Source organism: Rattus rattus, chromosome 1 (assembly GCF_011064425.1).
Source record: "Rattus rattus isolate New Zealand chromosome 1, Rrattus_CSIRO_v1, whole genome shotgun sequence".
Lineage (NCBI taxonomy): Eukaryota > Metazoa > Chordata > Mammalia > Rodentia > Muridae > Rattus > Rattus rattus.
The window spans coordinates 215,286,809-215,311,864 of NC_046154.1; the positions used below are offsets into that span (position 1 = coordinate 215,286,809).

The window sequence follows — 25,056 nt, forward strand, 5'->3', positions numbered from 1 at the left end:
TGCAGTCCAGGCACAAGTACAGCTGCAATGCCAATCTCCACAGGTCTGGGAAAGTTCTGTGCCTGGAGTGGGCAACAAGGTTGGAAACCACTGTGCTACGTCACAGTCATCCAGGCTTCATTATCCAATCAGAGCTGGGACTCGGACTGCCAGTCAGGACGGAGGCGGACACTTCCGTCCTAAGATGCTGCAGGTTTGGCTGTGAGTCTGAGGGAGGCTCTCGTGGTTCCGCGCGCAGCTCTTTCAACGGCTGCTGGGAGCTGTGAGGAGAGCGGGCGAGCTCGGAATCCGCGCAATGGTGAGCGGGGCCGCCGTTCACACGCGGGGCGGAGCCGCGGGAGCCCGAGTGGGGTTGTCTCGGGCTGCGGGAACCTGCGGCGCCCTGTGTGATTCCCTTTGTTCACCTTGTGGTCCCTGCACTTCCCAGACGGAACCCGGACCTCTCAATGATTTGGTTCCCCTGACTGCGCTTGCGTACAACGTGGGACGCGGGACCTGGTGTCCGCAAACTGCAGTATAACAGTCAGCGCAAGCGCATGCGTGGATTTCACGTCAGGGACGGCAGATTTTCTGACTGGCAGAGCTCTAATTTCTCTGGTGTCTTCTACAAGTTCTTCCCCTGGCCCTTGACATTGAGGTGTAGGATCCGTCTGCAGTTAACTCTGCGCAGGTGTAAAATCTGCGTTATTAACACAGTCGCATGTAGATGCCAGACTTACTGGGTTACCTACATTAACTGTGTGTCTGTTTCAGAGTGCTCTCTCATGTTCTGCTGATCTCTTTATTGTTTCTCAGCAGCACAGTCTTTGTTGCAGGTTTAGGGGAGTTTTGAAGTCAGATGGTGTCACTGTGGTGTCTGTTCAGTCTTGTGTTGTTCATGTTGTCATTCATGATGACCTTTTGTCATCGGTTGTCTGTTGTTCTTTGTAGTAATCGTTAGACTGTTTTTTTTTTTTGGACGTTTGTTGAATCTATAGCTCAGATTGTGTCCTGAAATAATACTGAGACTTCTTGTCTACAATCTTGGAATTCCTCTCCTTTGAGTTCCTTGCTTCTTTTAAGTACAATGTTACAGATTTGGCTACAGATATTTGTCTCATTTCTGTGTATTTCTGGCCACTTTATCCATGGTGACTGACGTATAAGAGATATGGAGGTCCGTGTTTCCTGTACAGGAGTGATTTGCTTCTGTGCATGTGTGTTCATCACTTGCTTTTTGGCACCCGTAGAAGACCAGAGAGGCCATTAGATGCCCTCCACCAGGATCGTTGGTGCTGGGAACCAAACCCAGGTCTTTGACTAGAGCAGAAGTCTTAACTGCAGAGCCTAAACTTGACAGACTTTCACAGTTTTACATGTGAGTGTGCCCATTCATGGGCTGAAAACCGTGTGTTTAGGTGGTTGAGGTTTGGTTAAAAGTCTTGTGTTTGGGAGTTTGGGAGGTGTCTCAGAGGTGAGATTGGTTGTGTGCTTGGGGTTAATGACTGATACAATAGCGCCCATCCCACAGTGTTTGGTGCCACTGTGGCCACCGTCAACATCATTTGTACTTTTGTGGCTAGGAACAGTCGCTGAGGACCAGCCTCAGTTGTTTGGGGGTTCCTGAGAATGGAAGGATTGGATCAGCATGAAGTCAAGAGTCTCAGGCAACGATGCAGGCTCAAGCTGATGGGTGACTCATAGTCGTTCAGAAGCTGAGCTCAGGGACAGCCTTCAGGTTTGTCTCTTTTTCTCTAAGTTCACCTCACGCTTTTATTGGTTACACACTTCCTTGTTATGCAATAATACATAACCAAAAGCCTTTCCATTACTTTCCGCAAGCATATTAGTTTTCCTGAGAAATCCTGTGTAACTATGCCACCAGGAAGCATGGCGCGCACACAAACACAGTTCAGTGTCTGCTAAGGTGAGTTATACGTTAACTTTTAACTCTCAGAAAAGCCTCCAAGTCACAAGCGATGCGGCTACAACATTAGCATGAAAAAGAAAGGCTAAACAGTCAGGATAATGTTCATATTTTTAACTTGTCTGAAATTTGTACCATCTCTTCGTTAAGCTCATCCAAATATCTACTTCTACAATATTTTTCAATTTTTCTCCATATGCAATATTCATTCCTCTTGCAACTTCCTCCAGGCTCCTTCCCAATCCCAAATCCCATCTCTTAAAACTTGTACCCTAATTTCCTAGGGCAGATGATGTCAGGGGGTCAAGTCAGTATGTCCCAGTCTTTCCAGGAAGGTCAGCTCCCTAATCCAGTAGATCCATTTATTTTTTTCCCCTATCTTGTCCCTTGTATTTTCTAGAAAATCCCTATCCATAGTGACCTAGGCCCATTTTTCCGTTTCCTTGGGGTCTTCAATTCTCTTAATGACTAAAACTTCAGGATTTTCAAGAACAATTCCTGCTTCAAATACTTCCTGGTGCAACTTAATCATCATGAGTTGGTTTCCTGGAGAACGGTTAAGGCAGGGCTTCCACACCCAGAACCCCCTGTCCCTTATGCCAGGGTTGACTGTTTGAATGGCCAGGATTGAGTAATTTGTTCTTATAGACATCAGAGCCATTTCCTTCTCTAGTAATGTCCTTGATCCCTTTCCCAGAAATTTTTACAAAAGTTGTATTTGGGTTCAAATTCGGTATAGAAAAAAGACAAAACCATGAAACCATGTCGTCTGTGTACTGGAAAGCCAGAGATTCATTGCTTACATTGATGTGCTCCCGAAGCTGGAACTGTGTCATGCAGCCATGTGACATCTGACAATCAGCACGCTTCCGGGAGTAGATTAATAGGGAAGGAGTTGCCTAGACATCTGGAAATTCCTCAGCTCCCCCAGAACATTAGAATTTGAACTTAATTTCATCTTATGACCAAAATGGAGTCTGAAAACAAAACGGCAGTACTTAGAAGCCTCATTTGTTTGTTCCTAACTGCCATTTCCCCCCCTGCCCCCATACCCCATCTTTTTACCCGTTTCCAGTCTTTGATTTTCTGTTTCAGAGTAGAGGCGTTAATATTGGATCCTCAGGAAGATGAGCTTAACTGTGCTTCTGTGGCTGTGCACAAACCATGCCTTAATAATACAAGGAGTTAAGAGTAAGATAAAATGTGACAACGTTAGGGATTCTGTAAGACTAATGAGGAACATAGGACAGGGACTAGATGAGTAGAGATTCAAACCACTTAGAGCTTTCTCTTTTCTTCTTCTCTATCAAGGAATTTGTTTTCTTCTAGCCAGCATGTTTTTAATAACCCCAGAGTGGTTAGCATGAAAACAACAGATTTCCCCTAGGGTCATTCGAAGGCCTTCTTTAAAACAGAGCAGGTGTAGCCCACCTGTAGTCTGGAGATTTGCTTTGACTGTCCCCCTGGTTTTCAAGAAAGGCAACGTAGGAATCTAGGTAGTTTTCTAGTTTTATCAGAGGTCCCATCGGTTTTGGAGAACCAGAACAATTAATTTCTGAATAACGAACTTTATCCTGGGTTTTTATTTGTCTGTTAAGCCTGAAGCCCCCACATCAACTCTGTGTCTTATCTTAAATGGTGGGAGAGAGTCCCAAATGCCTGAGAGGGCTTGTGGTAGGGTTCTGTGCCCTTAGACTACACAAGAGAAGTTTTATCCCATCTGGATTTCTCTGTGTTCGTCCCTTTTGGGGCCCAGATCTAGCCTAGCATCCTCAATGATCACTAGTGGGCCAGGTGGACTTCCTTTTTGTCTGGCAAGCATTACTCCCCTCTTCCCCCATCATTTCTTCAGCCTCTGTTATTTCTCCTTGGTGGTACAAAGGTCTATTTTAAATTTGGGTCTTATCTTTGTAGAGCCCTTGGGGTCTGGCTGAATGGTTCATTTTGGTCTAGTATCTGCCTTGGGTTTTCTGTCTGGGACTGGCTTTAGGTGAGTATGATGTACCCAGGGGAAAATGCTGTTGACTTTGAGAGTGGTGGGAATGGTACAATGTGGGACCTTTCCACTGGACAGTCAAGAGTGTCTTTTTGATGTATGTGATCTACATGAGGTCTCCAGGTAGTGAGGCTTCATTGGTGAGAGGTTATGCAGATGACAGACCAGCAGATACAGTGTGTCCTGAGTCCTCTGTAATGCCTGTACTGACTGGTAGGGCAAAAATAGATGACTTTAGCCGTCAAGGCAGATGTCATGTTTGCACAGAAGGGGGCTCTTCCAAACATTATTTTGTAGGGGGTCAGACCTCCTTGGTAAGGAGTATTCCTAATCTGGAGAAGGACAAAGGGAAGGAATGCCTTCCAGTTCCACCAAGTTTCCCCAAAGGGAATTTATTTTTAACTTGGTGGTTTTAGGTTGATGAGGGGGCAGGGCTGATGTACTCTCTTCTGTAATCCTTCTCCCTGAAGTTGAGGTGTCTGCTGTCAAGACCAAGGAGTCAAATCTAGGCAATTGGGCATTTTCCAAAGGGATAAGGAACAGCTGTATTAGCTGCACTATTTTATATCAGCTTTCAGCAAGTCCAGAACTGCAGGCTGCAGATGCTCCCTGTTTGGTGTCTTTCAACCAAGTGCAAATCTGCTGAGAGAAATGTAGACTAGGGACAGAAGTTAAAATGTCCTGTAATTGGGAAAGGGGACCATGGTGGTATGAATAGGTATAACCCCCCATAGACTCATGTTTTTGACTGCTTGGCCCATGAGGAGTGGCACTATTAGGAGGTGTGGCCTTGTGGGAATAGATTGACCTTGTTGGAGGAAGTGTGTCATGCGTAGGCAGGCTTTGAGGTCCCCTGTGCTCAAGCTCTGCTCAGTGTGGAATCACTGTGTCCTCCTGCTGCCCTCGGAACACAGAGTTCTCCTTGCTCCCTGAGGCTCAGCTGTAGCACCCTGTGCTGCACCTCCAGCATCAAGGCCATTATCTGAAACCATTATCCTTCTTAATGGAATGTCCTTTCTAAGAGTTCCTTTATTCGTAGTCTCATCAGAGCAGTAAAAACCTAACTAGGAAGTTGCTACCAGGGACTGGGGTATTGCTGCGATAGGCCTGACGTGTTTTTGTTTGAGAGATGTAGGCTTGGAATTTTTGATTAGAAAAGCAGTGGGATGCTTTAAGTTGGACTTAATATTAGTATAAGCATGGAAGACAGTGGTGTTAAGCATGATTTCAACTCTGGGTGACTGGCTCAAGTGGTTTTAGAAGGGAGGGATTTTAATATGTTTCTTGTACATTCTTCTTGTGATATGTTGGTGAGGAATGTGGCTGCTTTTTGCCTGTCTGAAGAGTCTGCCTGAGGCTAAGGTGAAGAGATTTAGAGTAATTACTTTGGCAAAGGAAATCTCAAAAAGCCTAGTGTAGACTCTGTCCTGTGATTCACTCTTAGAAAGGACAATATGAACAAGGACAGATACAAAATGAATGGTTCAAGGATTAAAGTGGCACCAGGAAGTGGAATGGAGCTAAGTCCTGTGTTCAAGCAGATAAAGAGAGTGAAGATATTAAATGGAATTAAGGGAGTGATGACCTCAGGCACGATCAAACCTAGCTAAGCTTATTGCTTATGCCTTTGTTGTTGTCGAAGGCACAGTTAGATCAGGTTAGGCATTGTTATGACCTGGTCATTGTTTTCATTTAGACATACGGAAATACGACTGTGTGTCATGCTAACAGGGGACAGTTAAGATGGCTCTTTTCAGTTGTTAATGTGACTATATACAGTGTGACCATCCAGAAATGGAGGCTATACCAGTGTTTTAGGGTTTTACTGCTATGGACAGACACCATGACCAAGGCAACTCTTATAAGGACAACATTTGATTGGGACTGACAGATTCAGAGGTTCAGTGCATTATCATCAAGGCTGGAACATGGTGGCATCCAGGCAGGCATGGTGCAGGAGTACCTGAGAGTTCTACATCTTCATCTGAAGGTTAAGAGAAGACTGGCTTCCAGGCAGCTGATCTGAGGGTCTTAAAGCTGGTGCCCACAGTGACACACCTACTCCAACAAGGCCACACCTCCAAATAGTGCCACTTCCTGGGCCAAGCATATACAAATCATCACAACCAGTGGTCCAGATATTGATCAAGAAAGATTTCATGCCTTGATCCAGATCTGGAGTTTGAAAAATAGAGGTTTTTGATCAGGATTTTGAGATGGGCTGGCACTGTTTTGATTCAGATCCACACAAGCCTTTAATCCAGATCTTAAGATACAGTGGCTATGCTTATAAAGATCTATTAAGAAAAACTGAGGTCCAGTAATTGTGGTACACATCTTTAATCCCAGCACTCAGGAGACAGAGGCACGGAGATCTCTGAGTTCAAGGCAGCCTGGTCTACAGAGCAAGTTTCAGGTAAAGAAAAGCTTAGGTCCAGGTGTGGCACTATGTGCATTTAATCCTAGCCCTCAAGGGGACAAAGGCATATAGATTTCTGAGTTCAAGTTCAGCCTAGTCTGTAGTGAAAGTTCTAAGACTGCCAAGGTTAAGCAGTGAAGGAAATCATGGAAAAACAGAAAGCCAGTAAAGATGTAATTGAATGAAGTGGTCATGTTCCAGAACCAGCAAGCAGCAGAACTTGGCTGCTTTGGCCATGTGCCTCTGGCTTTTGAGACAAGAATAGGAGTTACACAGAAGTTCTCTGCCGTGCTTCAACAAGTGAAGATCAGCGAGGAGGCAAGACCAGTGAAGCATTACATGGCTAGCAATGCAAGTGCTTGTCACTGTCTTTTGGGTTCTAATTATACTCTTTCCAAACATCACGTGTCCTCTCCAGGGACTTGCTTCAGCAAAATAACAAGAATCTACATCATATGACACAACTAGAATTTTCACTTCAGGAATGACACTTTTAGGAAGTGTGACCTTCTTGGAGAAGATGTGGTTTGTTGAAGGCGGTGTGTCACTGTGGAGATGGGTTTTGAGGTCTCCTTTGCTCAGACTCTGCCCAGTGTGGAGTGTCTCTGTTTCCTTGCTGCCTGAGGATCAAATAGAGAACTCCACTGTGCCTCCATCACCAAGTCTGCCTGCAAATTGCCATGCTTTTATGCAACTTGCTTTCGTCATGTTGTGTCTTCACAGCAGTAAAACCCTAGTTAAGACATAGGGAAATCCCAAGATTAGGGGAAAATTGAATTTACAGGAATAGACAGATGTAGAAATATAGACTGCATTTACATTGAGTCCCTTTAACATGTGACAGGTGGGTCCAAGCCTTATGACTTCTTTGATTCCTCAAAGCTTACATGAGTTTTTAGTTACAAGAGGAGATGTATTAGCATTACCATTGTTTGATATCAACCTGATAGAAAAAGTGTTAACAGGCGTCTGTAAGACAGCAGGAGTAGGGCTGGAGAGATGGCTCAGCGGTTAAGAGCACCCGACTACTCTTCCAGAGGTCCTGAGTTCAATTCCCAGCAACCACATGGTGGCTCACAACCATCTGTAAAGAGATCCGATGCCCTCTTCTGGTGTGTCTGAGGACAGCTACAGTGTACTCACATATAATAAATGAATAAATCTTTAAAAAAAAAAAGACAGCAGGAGTAGACTCATGTCTTTGGGTCTTGGTAAAAACTATACCTTTAGATTAAAAAGGCATGAGTGTTTTTTTAGAGAGCCAGATATATAGATTGGAGAGAGTCTGATGGAAAACATCTTTAAGTTATATCTAGAAGACTGAAAATCCTGAGCTTGTGACTGAGTAATAAGGAGTCCGTGCTCCATCAAATCTTGAACTTCTGAAATCTCAGAGTAATAACAGCACAGAAGGGAAAGAAATCTGAAACACTTTTTTTTTATTTCTGTACATTTTAAATCATTTTTGAGGTCCTTAAAACTTATTTAAGTTTTTTATTCTTAGACCTTGAATCTTTTTTTCTTTTAATCATCTATCAGAAACATAAGTGGTTACTTTTGAGACAGTCATTGTTAAAGTATGTTCTTTTGGTGAAAGTTATACCTGAAACCTGTTTAGCACATGGGAGAGCCAGCCCCACACCTTGTCTGGACAGCATAGTAGAGGCTGGCCCTTCTGGGCACTTGGACAATCTAGCTCCGAGGGCATGAGTGTGGGAGAGCTGGCCCCACCCCTCATTTGCTATGTGGTGGTATGGGTGATGGAGAGATGCCCGACCCCTCTCAGCCCTTGTCACTTGTGCGTGGCAGATGTGTTGGATCTGTACCTCACTGGGGAGAGCTGGCCCTGTGCCTGGCCTGAGTATCACAGTAAGTCTAGCCCTGGTGCAGGTGTGGGTCATCCGGCCTAGAGTGCAGAGAGTGGGAGGTTTAGCCTGATCGCTAACTGCTGTGTCGTTGGGTTGTCTTGTGGGGAAGTGTTGCAGACCTTGCCTTGGTGGTAGTTAATGTGGGAGAGTTGGTGGTCTGACCAACTCAGCTGTCACCCAGACACGGATCTGGGGCTCTGAGTTCGCTGACCTTCGCTGACCTCAACATCTACCTCATCTATGACCTGCTGGAGGTCATGGAGGGGCCTCTGTTGCAGATCCAAAGCTGCAGAATCTCCATGACACAGGGCAATTCCAAGGGGAATCCTGGTGAGTATCCAGTGTTTATAGCGCAGCAGTAGCCAGAGGCCTCAGACCAGACCAATTGTAGTGAACATTTGCAGGTAAATTGTGTGGATAGAAGAGTATATTGTGTGACACACTGTGACACAGTATAGCTTTCACAACCAGATTTTTATCTTTTGGGAGAAAATTGCAGGGGCAGAGGGATGAAATGAAGAGATAGGCAGATGTTGGTTCAAACTGAGCCCCATGCTTCTTTCTCGTGCACCCACACCATCTCCACCATTCTAGACTCCATCCCTGAGAAGTGCAGTATAAAACAGAAGCAGCTGCTTTTCCTTGTTAAACTATTGTTTTTGTCTTGTATTTTTTATTTTCATATTTTTGTCTGATGGAATTAGGTTTTTGTGCATGTCAAGCATTACTCCCCTTTTTTATCAATAAATCAAATTATTTAAAAGAATATGTTATAGTTAATTACAGTAAATGACTTTACCAAACAGTCTTAGAGTGGTAAAGCTCTAGAGCAGGGACTGAGGAAACACTGGAACCTGGGTAGTCTCTGCATTTTCTCTCCACATTTTGTAAATTGCAAAAAAAAATGCAAGATACTGCAGTGAAAATGCAAATAGTTTTTCTCAAATAAACTAATGAGAGATAGGGTTTTTAATTAGCTAAAAATAAATTAGTTCAAAACTCAGCGACAGGATCTGACTCAGGAAGATAGGTTGTTAAAAATACAGGAGAACTGGTACAGACTCTATCGTGAGTAAATGAGTAATGGGTTCTGGTCTGCCCCTAAGATGTTTGTTTAAGCCCCATTTTGCCCTCCAGCCATTTCGTCCTGCAGAGAGCATTCTGGCAGATGCAGATGCTTTCATCAACTCTGACAAACATTTACCTTGACAGGATGAGAGTTAACAATGAGGACCTGAGGACCCGACCCTTCTCCTGATTTAGTAGCTCTGTTCCAGGAACCAGAGGGCTATAAAACCTTTTGGCGTCCCCTTATCTCCTGGAGCTATAAAACAACTGGACAATCCTGTAACTTGTGGTATCTTTGACATTTCCCTTTGACATTTCCCTTTGACATCCCCCCATCTCCTGGGGCTCACAGTCTCTTCCTTTAAAAGGCCCTTCTCCCAGCTACTCGGGGTCGACACCACTGTCCCCTGCGTGAGATACGTGTTGATCCAGAGATCTCTAATAAACCTCACCTTTTGCGTATTACATTCAAGATCGGTCTCTTGTGTGTCTGGGGTCCTCGACTTCTCGATATTTGAGGGAGGGTCTCCCTACAGAGATCTTTCACTAAGAGTGTGCATGGCCTGGGAAAACTGAAGCCCAGCTCACCAGCTTAGAGGGAGGGGCACCGTACCAAGTTGTCATCTTGTCAGCAGCTGGCCAAGTGCTGCTACCAGGACCCACCCTCTTCAGTCTCCTTCCCAGAGCCCAGTTTCTGTGCACCCTCAGTTACTGCTGAGACAGAAGCTGCCATTTCCCAGGTAAAGGAGGCCTGGCAGATATGCAGAGGGTTAGCATAACAAAAACCCAAGATGGAGGACTAAAGAAGTATTCTCCTGAGAGGGGGGATTTTAGAGTAGTTTAAAACTTATAGCAGCAGAGTCTGACTCATGAGCACAAGCAGTTAAAAATGCAGGAGGGCAGGCTGACTCATTAACCCTAGGCCCCAGGGCTCCGGATTTCCCCTGACTTGTCCTCAGTGGGACTACAACGTAGCGGAAGGTAGGGAACGACTGTCCATATACCGACAGGCTCTAGTGGCAGGTCTCAGGGGGGCTGCAAGGAGGCCCACCAATTTGGCGAAGGTAAGAGAAGTCATGCAGGGAGCAACTGAGCCTCCCTCAGTGTTTCTAGGGAGGCTCATGGAGGCTTACTGGAGATATACCCCTTTAGACCCTATGTCGGAGGTACAACGAGCCTCTGTAATTATGGCCTTCATTGGACAGTCAGTATCTGATATTAGGAAGAAACTACAGCGCATTGAGGGACTGCAAGATTATACCATCAGGGATGTAGTAAAAGAGGCTGAGAAAGTTTATCATAAGAGGGAGACCGAGGAAGAGAAGCAAGAAAGAGAAAAGAAATAGAGAACTGAGGGTGAGGAAAGAAAAGAAAGAAGACTCTGACGAGGATACTGGCCGCAGTAGTAGGAGAAGGAAGGCGTCAGGGAACAGGCAGGCTCAGACAGACAGATAACCTGGGCGACAACAGAAGGCAGGGGCCAAGGAGACCCAGAGAAGATAACCACCACTAGAAAAAAACCAGTGTGCCTACTACAAGGAAAAGGGCCATTGGGCCTGAGAGTGCCCCAACAAGAAAGAAACAAAGGTGATGTCTTTAAAAGATGATGAAGATTAGGGGAGACAGGGCTCGGTCCCCCTCCCCGAGCCTAGGGTAACTCTAAGAGTGGAGGGGACCCCCATAGATTTCCTTGTTGACACAGGAGCAGAATACTCGGTACTCAATAAACCTTTGGGAAAGATGAGAGATAAAAAGACATTGCTGATCGGGGTGACAGGGCAGAAACAATATCCTTGGACTTCTTCCCGGACTGAAGATATCGGGAGAAATCAAGTATCCCACTCATTTTTAGTAATTCCAGAGTGTCCTATGCCCTTACTAGGCAGAGACTTGCTAACCAAGCTAAAGGCCCAAATAACATTTGCCCCCTCCGGACCAGAGTTGTCCTGGGGGACTGAGGCACCCCAAACCTTAGTGATGTCTCTGCAGTTAGAGGAAGAATATCAGCTCCACCAAGAGATAAAAGAAGCCCCCGGAAGATTTTGAGATTGGCTGATTCAGTTTCCTCAGGCCTGGGGAAATGGGGATGGCCAGACGGGCCCCTCCTATAGTAATTGAACTCAAGTCTGGAGCCACACTCATTGGGGTCTGACAGTACCCCATGAACAAAGAGGCAAGAGAGGGCATACGCCCCCACATCGAAAGCCTGTTGCGACAGGGAATCTTAGTCCCTTGCAAGTCTTCATGGAACACCCCCTTATTGCCAGTGAAAAAGCCAGGGACCAACGATTATCACCCAGTCCAGGACCTTAGAGAAGTCAATAAACGAGTACAAGACATCCACCCTACGGTGCCTAACCCCTACAACTTGCTCAGTACACTGCCGCCTAAACGAACTTGGTACACAGTCCTAGACCTCAAAGACCTCTTCTGTCTGAGGTTGCACCCGAACAGCCAATCCCTGTTTGCTTTTGAATGGCGAGATCCTGAAATCGGAAAAACTGGACAGCTCATGTGGACAAGATTGCCCCAGGGGTTCAAGAACTCCCTCACCCTATTTGATGAAGCGCTACATCGGGACTTTGCCCCTTTCCGAGCTAATAATCCCCAGGTGACTCTCCTTCAATATGTAGATGACCTCCTGCTGACTGCAGAGACCCTCGAGGAGTGCAAGCTCGGGACTCAGAAAATCCTGGCCGAATTAGGTGAGTTGGGGTTTCTGCCAAAAAGGCACAATTGTGCCGGACTGAAGTAAAGTATCTGGGATATACCCTGAGAGACGGGCAACGATGGCTCACAGAAGCCAGAAATGAACAGTGACACAGATCCCAACCCCAACCACCCCTCGCCAGGTTAGAGAATTTCTGGGGACTGCGGGATTTTGCAGACTTTGGATTCCTGGGTTTGCCACCCTGGCAGCCCCATTATACCCTCTGAAAAAAGAAAGAGGGGAGTTCATTTGGACCAGGGAACATCAGTTGGCTTTTGAGACTCTCAAAAAGGCACTGCTACAAGCCCCTGCCCTGGCGTTGCCTGATCTGAATAAACCTTTCATCTTGTACATTGATGAATGGAAGGGGGTTGCCAGAGGGGTCCTCACCCAAGCTTTAGGACCCTGGAAGCGCCCTGTGGCTTATCTGTCAAACTTGATCCTGAGGCCAGTGGATGGCCTTCCTGCCTATGAGCAATTGCAGCTACGGCGGTGCTGGTGAAAGACGCTGATAAGCTAAATTTGGTCCAGAGTGTGACAGTAGTGGCCCCCCATACCCTCGAGAGCATTATTAGACAACCACCAGATCGTTGGATGACCAATGCCCGGATGCCCCACTACCAGAGCTTTTTGCTGACAGAATGGGTAACTTTCACTCCATCCACCATCCTTAACCCTGATACCTTGCTACCTGAGGCTGGCGAAATCCCAGTACATCAATGTGAAGAGATATTGGCTGAGGAAACAGGAACCCAGTCAGACTTAACTGACCGATCATGGCCTGGGGTGCAACCTGGTTCACAGATGGAAGCAGCTTTGTGGTAGAAGGTAAGCGAAGAGCTGGGGCAGCAGTGGTGGATGGAAAATCTGTCATCGGGGCCAGTAGTTTACCAGAAGGAACGTCGGCCCAAAAAGCAGAGCTTATTGCCTTGACTCAAGCTCTAAGGCTGGCAGAGGGGAAGGCTATCAATATATATACCGATAGCCGGTATGCGTTTGCTACAGCTCATGTCCACGGGGCAATTTATAGACAGCGGGGAATACTAACACCAGCGGGCAAAGACATTAAGAACAAAGAAGAGATTCTCAGCCTGTTAGAGGCTTTCCATTTGTCCCGCAAAGTGGCAATTGTTCATTGCTCCGGACATCAGAAGGGGACTGGCCCCATCGAGAGAGGGAACCAGATAGCTGACCAAACGGCCAAAGAGGCGGCACAAGGGCCGATGACTCTAGTGGCTAGAGTTGTGCCCCAACAGGCGGAGGAGATTCCTGAGAAAAGATCCTCACAGAAGAAGAGGGGTTGGAATACCTGACTAATATACACCGCCACTGGTCAAAAAGTCCCCTTATTACGTCCCTAAACTGCAGAAAACAGCAGAGGATCTAGTAAAAAACTGCTGGGCTTGTGCCCTCACTCATGCCGGGACCAGTAAACACTATGCAGGAAAGTGCTTGTGGGGTGATCGACCAGGAACTTATTGGGAAGTTGATTTCACTGAAGTCAAACCAGCCCGGTACGGTAATAAATACCTTTTAGTTTTCATAGACACCTTCTCGGGGTGGGTCGAGGCATTCCCCACCAAGAAGGAAACAGCAAATGTAGTGGTCAAGAAGATTCTTGAAGAAATTCTTCCCTGATTCAGGATGCCTAAGGTAATTGGGTCAGACAACGGGTCTGCCTTTGTTGCCCAGGTAAGTCAGGAACTGGCCAGACAATTGGGGATAAATTGGAAATTACATTGTACTTACACCCCAGAGCTCAGGACAGGTAGAAAGAATGAATAGAACTATAAAAGAGACCTTAACTAAATTGACCTTAGAGACCGGCGGGGGTGATGGGACAGCCCTTCTCTCCCTTGCCTTGTTCCGGTACGGGACACGCCTGGACCGTTAGGACTGACACCTTTTGAGATACTGTTTAATACACCGCCGCCCCTGTTCGAAACCCTAAAAAGTGTGGCACATCCTGATGACAGTTTTGTGCCTTCTACCCTTCTTTTAGCCCATTTGAAAGCTCTAGAGGCGGTCAGGCGAGAGATTTGGGAACAGCTGAAAGACACTTACGCCGCTGGGGACCCCTCTGTTCCTCATCATTTTGAGGTTGGACATGCCGTCTTGGTATGGAGACACCGAGCTGGAAACCTCGAGCCGCGGTGGAAAGGACCCTACTTGGTACTGTTAATAACTCCAACTGCCATCAAGGTAGAAGGAATCCCCACTTGGCTCCTCGCTTCACATGTAAAAAGGGCTCCTCCTGAGGCTAGCCAAATGAGTGGATCTTGGAAAAGACTCATAATCCTTTTCTCCTTTCTTTCTTTCTTTCTTTCTTTCTTTCTTTCTTTCTTTCTTTCTTTCTTTCTTTCTTTCTTTCTTTCTTTTTTTTTTTTTTTTGTGCTGGGGACCCAACCCCGGGCCTTGAGCTTGCTAGGCAAGTGCTTTACCACTGAGCTAAATCCCCAACCCCCTCATAATCCTTTTAAGGCATGACTGTGAATCAGGACAGCAACCCCCATCCGCCGATACAACAGATTTGGGAGCTGATCAATGAGGAGGGGAACACTGTCTGGTCGATCACTGCAGTACACCCTCCATGGACCTGGTGGCCAGACCTAACGCCAGATATTTGTAAATTGGGGGCCAGATCGCTCACCTGGGATCTCCCCGACCATACTGATCTTTCCAAACCACCAGCCAAAAGGCAGTGTGTCCTGGGTGGAATAGGAAGTACGTTTGGGTGCTCGGGGCAGTTCTACCGAGCTAACCTCCAGTCTTCAGAATTCTGTTTGCCCTGGTCAGGGCCACAGTTGGAAGCTTCAACACAAATGCAGAGGGGCCTCTGATTTTTATTGTGCTGCATGGGGTTTCGCGACTACTGGTGAGGCGTATTGGAACCCTACCTCCACTTGGGATTTGATTACGGTAAAAAGGAACAGCAGCTATGACAAGGCAAACCAGGGGGAGAGAGATAGTTCTAAATACCCTGAAAATGGGTGTGCCCATGGCAACAGCCCCAAAGGGGCTTATAAAGGCAGATACTGCAATCCCATAGTCAAAAGGTTCACTGACATGGGAAACGAGACCATTGGAACTGGCTTAGAGGAAACAACTGGGGACTGCGAGTAGATGCTGCCGGAAAAGACCCTGGACTTATCTTTAGAATTAAGTTGACCTTAACAAGTCTTCCTCCAGTGCCCGTAGGACCTAACAGAGTTCTTCCAGAATAAGGCCCACCTACCAGACCCCTAGTACACGCCCTACCTATGTCAGCGACTGCCACCCCTTTCGATCCCATTACTTCTCTGAATTCTCTAACTTCCTTTCCCCCTCCCGAACCCTCGACAGGCCAATGACTACTTAATTTGGTTATTGGGGCTTTTCATGCTTTAAATGATACAAGTCCAGCCACTACTGAATCCCGTTGGCTGTGTTTAACCATAACGCCCCCATACTATGAGGGGATTGCTATGAATGGTATTTTCAATAATACTACCTCCCATCACTCATGCTCCTGGGGAACTGAAAAGAAACTAACTTTGACCGAAGTATCCGGATTGGGACTCTGTTTGGGAACCCCACCAGCCTCCCATAAGCATTTGTGTAACCGAACAGTAATTAGTTCTAGGACAGCTGCCACTCATTATCTGGTACCAGGACCCAATCGGTGGTGGGCATGCAGTACCGGACTCACCCCTTTGTGTCCACGAGTGTATTTTGGCCAACAATAGATTTCTGTGTGTTAATACAACTGATCCCCAGAATTTACTATCATGCTGTTGATAATTTTGAAGATGAATTCGACCTTATACCTAAAAGATACAAACGGGAGCCTGTGTCCCTTTCTCTAGCTATATTACTAGGAGCAGGCATCGCCGCTGAAATAGGGACAGGAGCTGCTGCATTGGCCACTGGACAACAGGGCCTTAACGCTCTCAGTACTGCCATTAATGAAGATTTAGAGATACTAGAGAAATCCATCACCAATTTAGAAAAATCTTTGACTCCTTGTCCGAAGTGGTGCTTCAGAATAGGAGGGGATTAGATTTATTGTTCCTAAAGGATGGAGGGCTGTGTGCTGCCCTCAAAGAAGAGTGTTGCTTTTATGCTGATCATACCGGAGTGGTAAGAGACTCCATTCAGAGGCTCAGAGAAAGACTAGATAAAAGGCAGAAAGATAGAGATGCTCAACAAGCTTGGTTCGAGTCATGGTTTACCCGGTCTCCCTGGAGACCATGGTTTACCTTACTCTCTGCTCTAGCTGGACCATTACTGATAATTTGCTTGGTTTTGATTTTTGGCCGGTGTGTGGCAAATAGATTGATTGCTTTTGTTAAAGATCGGGTGGGTGCTGTTCAATTGATGGTACTGAGACAACAGTACCGGTCAGTCCGAGATTCTGATAGAGCCGAATACGAGTCTTTTTGCCTAGAGTGAGATGCTACTAAACGTTGAAAACAAAATTCTAAGATTAGAATTACTCAGTGAAAGAAGAGGGGAATGAGAGCGCGGATTTTAGAGTAGTTTAAAACTTACAGCAGCAGTGGGGTTGGGGATTTAGCTCAGTGGTAGAGCGCTTGCCTAGGAAGCGCAAGGCCCTGGGTTCGGGTCCCCAGCTCCAAAAAAAGAACCAAAAAAAAAAAAAAAAAAAACTTACAGCAGCAGAGTCTGACTCATGAGCCCAAGCAACACAAGCAGTTAAAAATGCAGGAGGGCAGGCTGACTCATTAACCCTAGGCCCCAGGGCTCTGGATGGGCTAGGGAAAGAAGGAGATATTCCAGGGACTGGCAGGCCATTAAAGATAGTGAGGATACACAATGGCAAACATGGCAAATTCTTGAGAAAGACATTCACCAGACATGTTCAAGTGAGTAATGAGCCCAGACCCCTGCCCCCGATCTTATGATGTTTGCTTAAAGCCCCCATTGTGTCCCGCAGATAATGTTCCAGGAAACCAAGGTTGGAGTTTAACCAGATGTTTGGTCAACTCAGATAAACATCCACCCTAGAGAACAAGAACCAAGGACTGTTCCCAGGAGATTAAGTCTGACCTTTCCCCCAGATCTGCTTCCTGCTTGCACAATAAGATGATCGTGTTGCCGCGCTAGGGACCCCGCTCTCTCCAACCTCTGCCTATATAAACCCTAAGCTTCTGAGCTTCGGGGTCGACTCCTCTGTCTCCTGCGTGAGACACGTGTCGGCCCGGAGCACTCCACCAAATTAAACTGCCTCATGTGTTTACAGCAAGACTGTCGTCTGTGTGTCTTTGGGTGCGTGCTGTCTTGAGACTTGAGCAAGGGGGGCTCCCTTAGGGGGTCTTTCACTACCAGCTCAGTTCACAGATGTTAAGTTCACAGGAGCTTACTTATTAGTAATATTTCACCTAGGAGTTTGGGATATTAATGACTGTTTTCCTTTTTCTCTTCTTTTGTGTTAATGCTTACTGTCTAACATGGGCATGGAAAGGCTAAGAGGCTAAGGGGAAGGGGAAGGGACAAAGAAAGGCTGTGGCCGTATCCTGCTGCTGTGACTCGACATCTAGAAAATATTCCAAAGGGGTGGGGGAAGTTACTGGGGAGAATATGGCTTTCCAGCGGGACTGGAGCAGCACAGTTGACTGACTGACAGCCTGACTCAACCTCCCATCCAGAACTACAGCCCAGAGGACTCTGAATATTCACCACCTGGCTTAGTCTTCCTCTTTTACAAAAGAGAGAGTTCAGATCTAAGGATGCTGCTTTGCCTAAAATCACAGATAAAAGAAGCAAGAGAAATCTCAGATGACTTCCAGAGCCCAGTGTTTTTTCTACTATAGCAAGAACACAAACGTTGGTGTGACTGACTTCTTGATTTTCTGATTTTCTTTGAGCATAAGTAGCTAAAGTCTTCTAAATTCTGCTCCAGTACTAATTGATGCCTACAAGCAACAGTAGCAAAAAATTTCCTCCAGAAGACCATTCCTTCCAGGAAGTTTAAAGTTCACAATGCTGATGGCTGTGATAACATGCCCCTTTCTTTTAGAGTCACAGGCACAGTTTGGGAAGTTGATTTCACGAGTCTTTAACATTTTGAGGTGCATGACCATCTTCCTTTGTTCACATTCCTTTTGTAACTGGTAAGACTTTCCCTCTTCTCCTCTGCTTTAATGTAACCATCTGTAGACTGTCGTCTCTCACTCTGACAGTTCCATTGTTCTGTCCAGCAATACTGCTCTCAGCTCTACATCAGACACACCATTGTAGCTGTCATCCTGCATGATGTCTCTCTCACCAGTGACTTGGATTGAACACCTTTTCTAGATACTCTCCAACCCCCTCTGCCCCCACGTCAGGCATCTAATTGTAATATGCTACAGTAGCATAGTAACTTAGATAAGTAAACTTTTTATTCTGATAATGAGAATGGCCATTTTCCTGGAAGTCAAGAAAATGTAAAGTTGGCACACTCTCTTTTTAGATTTTGGTGCAGTATGGCAACCTCCTGGTACTGCTTAGAGCACAGCTGTGTAGTCATAAAATGATTGTGCCAAGGAGTGGTCACTGAGTTATCAGCCTTGGAAAGAGGTATAGACAACATTGTCAATATCAATTCCTCCTTGTCTGCTCAAATCAGGTCCACTACCTGCTTGTGTGTCACCTCCTAACATCCACACCATTTCCTTCCTTTAGTCCAGAATGCTACACATTGCTTGATTCAGGAAAGCATGTGGAAAAGATGGCGAGGAACTTCAGGATGTGGTCCTCTTGTGCACATCATCCTGGTCAGCTGCTCCCACTCCCCCTGGGCAGCATGACACCCACATGCACTTACTCTTGGCACAAGCACTTGTATTGACCTTTACTCACATCTAGAGTTTTGAACTTTTGCAGAAGGTTTTATTTTTTAAACGAATGGTGTGCATTCTTGACCTTAATACTGAGTCTTCACAACCATTGGATTGCAGTTGTTTAACATTCTCTGTACAGGACAAGCTAATAACTAGCAGGTGATCATTCTGAGATGGCCAGGCTCGCATTATTATATAATCTGCAACCTCTTCACCCTTATTAAACAAGGCTGTAAGGGATTAATTTTAGGAACGATTCCTGCTATTAAAATGCTTTTCCTGTTATTATTAAACACATGTAACCATCATTAAGTAATAGCACACCCCCTTGGAGCAGATCTCTGCAGATCTACAAAGATATACTGTCTTGTAGTGATGCTATATAGACAAATAGATGATTTCTTAAGTCTTAATGATCCTATAAAAAATCCTAAAATTATATCAGTGATTATTAAGCTCTTTTATAGTGGGACCACTATTAAGTCCTTTTCTGATAGTCAAAACTGCAATGAGAACTCTGCCAGTCTCCCAAGTGTCACCAGTTAGTTGCTTTTAGATAGTAACTAGACTTTCTCCTACTCAGAGCACATTCGAAGAGGTTGTAAAACAATTAACCAAAGGTCATAAAAAGGGAACTAATGATTTATTATAGGTGCAGAGGATAAAATATTGACTGGGTTTATCTATACAAAACTTCACTAATAACTTAGTTATGGCTTTAAACCTTCATTGAACCTGTGGAGCTGTGACAGGTGATGGATGCTTAGCCAGATAACTCCTCCTAATGGATATGCAGGTAAACATTCTCTGTTGTAAACTTCTATTTTAATTTATGACTTGATTTTTTTGTGTGAACTTGTGATGAACTTTGTAACATGTGATCATGTATTCTGAAAGATGTTTAAGTGCTGAGGACAAAGAGAAGAGTGAGAACTGAGCTGAGCAGACCTGAGCTGAGAAGAATTGAGCTAAAGATAACTGAGCTAAGAAGAACCGAGCTGAGAGAGGAACTGAGCTGAGGAGAAGCTTTTAGACAGAACTGAACTCCAGAAGAACTCAGAAGTATAGGCATAGCATTGGGAGAAAAGGCATTGAGAGTAAGGGCATTATTGGAACATCAGAGCAGGAAGAGAGAGCAAGATTAGAAGGGAGAATGCAGAGTTCAGTAACTTAGAGACTATAGGTAACATAAAACACTAAGAGCAGTGTGCAGAATGCAGAGGGAAAGAGGAAAAAAGAAGAAGCTGCAGAGGGAGCAGAAGGAGCAGAAGGAGCAGGCAGGCTTCTCCTTACCACGAGACAGAACAGGTCCTTTCTTAATGACAAGGCAGGCTTAGCCTCAGTAAAAGGAACAAGCTTTTTTTTTTTCTTACAAACTTGGGTTTAATTCTTGTAGCATTAAAAGGGTAGAAGCTTTTTCTTTCTCTATGTAATAAAGATTGGAGCTCCTTTTTCAAAGATTTATTTATTTATTATATATGAATACACTGGTGTAGCTGAAGACAGCTACACCAGAAGAGGGCATCAGATCACACTAAAGATGGTTGTGAGCCACCATGTGGTTGCTGGGGCTTGAACTCAGGACTTCTGGAAGAGCAGTCAGTGCTCTTAACCACTGAGCCATCTCTCCAGCCCTGGAGCTCCTTTTTCATCCAGAGTAAGTTCTTTCTGCACTGGTGCTTGGCGTTTTGTTCCATATGCATATGTAAGTATGGATGTGTGTGTAAGTATGTAATTGTGAGAATGTATGCAAGTGTGTGTGTAAGAAATGTAATTGTGAGAATGCATGTAAACTGGGCCCTGAGTGGAAATGTATAAATGCACATTCATCAATCGGTATATGAATCTATGTAAGTTTATGCATATTTGCCTATGTAAAATTTTTCCTTCTTCAAGCACTATGCTATTCTCTTATATTCTCTTGGTGAAATATAAGTTTATTGCTCCAAACTTCCCCCTAGCATGACAAGCAAGAGTCATAGGGACAAAAAGGAAAAGGCTCTAGCAATGAATCCTTTACTTTATCTCCTGCTGTTTTAGGATGAGGTGCTAAGTGTCAGAAACTGCAGTTTCTGGCCTCAGAGGAACACAGAAGTCAGGTGGGCACAGTAGCATAGCATAGTAACTTAGCCATAGATAAGTAAACTTTTTATTGTTATACAGCAACCCTAAATATCTTGTAAGACAAAGTCTTACCCTCCACCAATGCTCTTCCCCTTTCACTGCCTCAACAAGAAAGAAGACCCCCGCCAGGGCTGGCCCCCAACATTTATGTATGCTTTTGCTTTTTAAAAAAAATGTGTATGAGTCTTTTGTATATACACATATGGGTGGTCGCAAATACATGCACACAAATGCATGAATGTGTATCACTTTTGTGTGCCTGGTGTTCACTGAAGTCAGAAGAGAACATTGGATCTTGTTGACCTGGAGTTAAGAATGGTTGGGAGCCTCCAAATGAGTGTTGGGGATTGATGTCCCCATTTGATCTTAAGTTGACCTATTTTTCCTAGGTTCCTTTCTTTGCTGTTGTTTCTGGTTTTGATTTTGGATTTGCTAATATTTTTGAGACGTCTTTGGTCTGTCAGTAACTTATTACAAATGCATTCCTAAGTAGAAATATTGTATTCCCCCTATGCTTTGAACTGGGACCCTCCAGTTTTCTGATAAGTTAGCCTCATACTGTAGTAAATTTTAACTGTTTGGAGGAAGTTCAAGTGAGCTGTTGCGCTTTCTATCCTTTGTTTGCTTTTTGAGACAGGATTTCACTGATTTCTCTGGCTGTCATGGAAACAGTACACAAAGTAGGCTGGCTCGGCAGTCACTGAGTTGGCTATTCCTGCCTCTTGAGGTCTGCATTAAAGGTGGCCATCCTTTCTTGAAGTTAGGGATTTTGATATAATTTTGCTATCGTATATAGCGGTGATCTGCTTGAGTGTCTCTCTGTATTGTCTGTTAGTAGTCATTTCTTTTGCAATGCCATATGGAATTCAGTGGGCCCAGAAATGAGAGGTGTGATCCTCCTTTTCTGTTTACTTGTAAAATGACTTGCTGACTGCATTTGAATGTCTGTGATATGGAATAGATATGTGGAGCACCCAGAATTATGTAAATATATTCTCAGTGAAATGTACATTTATAATACAGTCTTACTATTTCTATTATATGCTTATATGGGGCATTTTAGGCTACAGTGACCTATGAGGATGTGCATGTGAACTTCACTCATGAAGAGTGGGCTTTGCTGGATCCTTCCCAGAAGAGTCTCTACAAAGATGTGATGCTGGAAACGTGCAGGAACCTCACTGCTATAGGTAAGAATGTGAGTTTTCCTTCACTTTCTAAACAAGGGGTCAAGTGTTTCTTGGTTATTGGTGCACTTCTTTTATTTCTACTGTGAAAGAGGAAGAGTGTGGTAAATATAAATGCTCAGACATGATTCTCAGGTTCACCAGAGATACTAACTTAAAATTTGCGCATTATCCAATAATATATCATAAATTTTCTGGTACTTATTTTAGGGTATGGATTGGAAGACCACAATATTGAAGAACACTATCAAAATTCTGGAAGACATTGGAGGTAATTTTTATGTGCAAGCTAATATAAATGTATCACTGTAGAAATTTTAATGTACCTTGAAGTTTTAATGAAAATCAACAGTGTGAATAAACACAGCTTTAAGTATACTTATAATTAGTGAATTCTCAAAAGACCATGTACTTGAATTTCAGGTAGCTGACCTGTGTTTGCAAAGCATTCTTCTAAAGAAAAACACAAATAATATCTTAAAACATGACACCATTTTAGTCCTGAGAGCCATATTGTAGAACTGTCAATCCATTTAGTTTCATCCTATTTGAGTATCATAAAAAGCATTGATTAGGGGACCAGTGTATGCCTTTTTATAAGCAAACAGTTCATAGTAAAGCTATTGCCATTCTATACTTAGAGTGACTTTCCAGAGTTTAGTGAGAGGAACAACTTATGGGAAACAAGAAGGTTGATGTCCTGGTTGGTGTCCTATACACCCCTATAGCACGTGTCCGTGGGGGAGAAAAAGTTCACCTATGTGAATGCAGTGTAAAAAATCTTTTGTTTGTTATTTTTTTCTTTAATAGGTATAACATCCGTCATTGTGGATACAAGCCCTGTGAGAATAAGGGCCATGGAAAGAAGCAATGTACCTTTGCATGTAACAATTTTCTTCAAACATATGAAAGAGTCTATACAGAAGAGAAACCCTATAAGTATAATCAATACAGTAAAGCCTTTTTAAATTTTCATAGTCTTCCACAACATGCAAAAAATCATCCTAGAGAAAAACCATATGAATGTGGTAAAGCTTTTGTAAGTCCCAGTTGTCTTCAAATACATCAGAGAACACATATGGGCCAGAAAACCTACAATTGCAGAGAATGTAGTTCTACTCAAATACACAAAAGAATTCATACTGGAGAGAAACATTATGAATGTTCCAAGAGTGGTAAAGCCTTTGAAAATGCTGATTATCTTCAAAATCATGATAAATATCATACTCTTGAGAAACTCTTTGAGTGTAGTCAATGTGGAAAAGCCTTTGCTAGTCGAAGTTATCTTCCAATACACCAACGAGTTCATACTGGAGAGAAACCATATGAATGTACTCAATGTGGTAAAGCCTTTACAAGTCGCAGTTATCTCAAAATACATAAAAGCATTCATACTGGAGAGAAACCGTATGAATGTAATCAATGTAGCAAAGCCTTTGCAAATTTCTATAGTCTTCGACAACATGAAAAATATCATACTAGAGAAAAACCTTATGAATGTAGTCATTGTAGTAAAGCCTTTCCAAGTCCCAGTTCTCTTCAAGTACATGAACGAACTCACACTGGTGAGAAACCCTATGAATGCAATGAATGTGGTAAAGCATTTATAAGTCACAGTTCTCTTCAGATACACAAAAGAGTCCATACTGGAGAGAAACCATATGAATGTACTCTATGTGGAAAAGCCTTTGTAAATAGAAGTTATCTTGAAGTACACAAAAGAATTCACAGTGGAGAAAAACCATATGAATGTAATCAGTGCAGTAAAGCCTTTGCAAATTTCCGTAGTCTTCGACAACATGAAAAGAATCATACTAGAGAAAAACCCTATGAGTGTAGTCAATGCAGTAAAGCCTTTGTAAGTCCTTGTCATCTTCAAATACACCAAAGAACTCATACAGGAGAGAAACCCTATGATTGCAGTGAATGTGGTAAAGCATTTACACGTCTCAGTAATCTTCAAGTACACAAAAGAACTCACACAGGACAGAAACCCTATTGTTGCAGTGAATGTGGTAAAGCATTTCCATGTCTCAGTAATCTTCAAATACATGAAAGAACTCACACTGGAGAGAAACCCTATGAATGTAATCAGTGTGGTAAAGCCTTTGCAAGTCGTGCTAGTCTTCAGTACCATGAGAAACATCATACTGGAGATAAACCATACGGATGTAATCAGTGTGGTAAAGCCTTTGTAAGTCCCAGTCATCTTCAAATACACCAAAGAACTCACACTGGTGAGAAACCCTATGAATGTAATCAGTGTGGTAAAGCGTTTGCACGTCGTAGTAATCTTCAAATACACAAAAGAACTCACACTGGTGAGAAACCCTATGAATGTAATCAGTGTGGTAAAGCCTTTGCAAGTCGTGCTAGTCTTCAGTACCATGAAAAACATCATACTGGAGAGAAACCATATGGATGTAATCAGTGTGGTAAAGGCTTTGCACTTCGCAGTCTTCTTCAAGTACATGAAAGAACTCATACTGGAGAGAAACCACATGAATGTACTCAGTGCGGTAAAGCCTTTGTAAGTCGTAGTTATCTTCAAATACACAAAAGAGCTCATGCAGGAGAAAAACTCTATGAATGTACTCAATGTGGAAAAGCCTTTGTATATCTCACTAGTCTTTGTAGTCACAGAAAGTTTTGTGCTGGAGAGAAATCCTATGGCAGTACTTGATATAAAGTTGGACCACTGAGTAACAAGGCAACAGACCTGCTTCTGGACCTATGCATTGTAATCTTGTAGCACATTGTTTACTCTCCTTAGAGTTAGTAGTTGCATCCCTATTAGGGTTGAATATATGTCCATCCCAGGCCATTTATGTGGCCATTCTTCTATGGTTGTAGCAGAGACATCTGTTCTAGAGCCAATTAATCTTGTAATGGTTTTCCTCTTCCATTTAAATACATGAATGTTTTATGATTCTCCTTCAATAAAGTGCTTAAAGTTA

General features: G+C 44.0%; 1 protein-coding gene across 1 annotated transcript; it reads left to right on the plus strand.

The window, feature by feature from the left end:
• LOC116910979 (zinc finger protein 431-like) lies at positions 1 to 25,056 on the plus strand. The gene is made up of 4 exons (XM_032914694.1): positions 1 to 298; positions 21,976 to 22,102; positions 22,310 to 22,370; positions 22,910 to 25,056. Exons 1-4 carry the CDS (start codon positions 296 to 298, stop codon positions 24,780 to 24,782), a joined length of 2,064 nt encoding a protein of 687 aa, XP_032770585.1. The 5' UTR covers positions 1 to 295; the 3' UTR covers positions 24,783 to 25,056.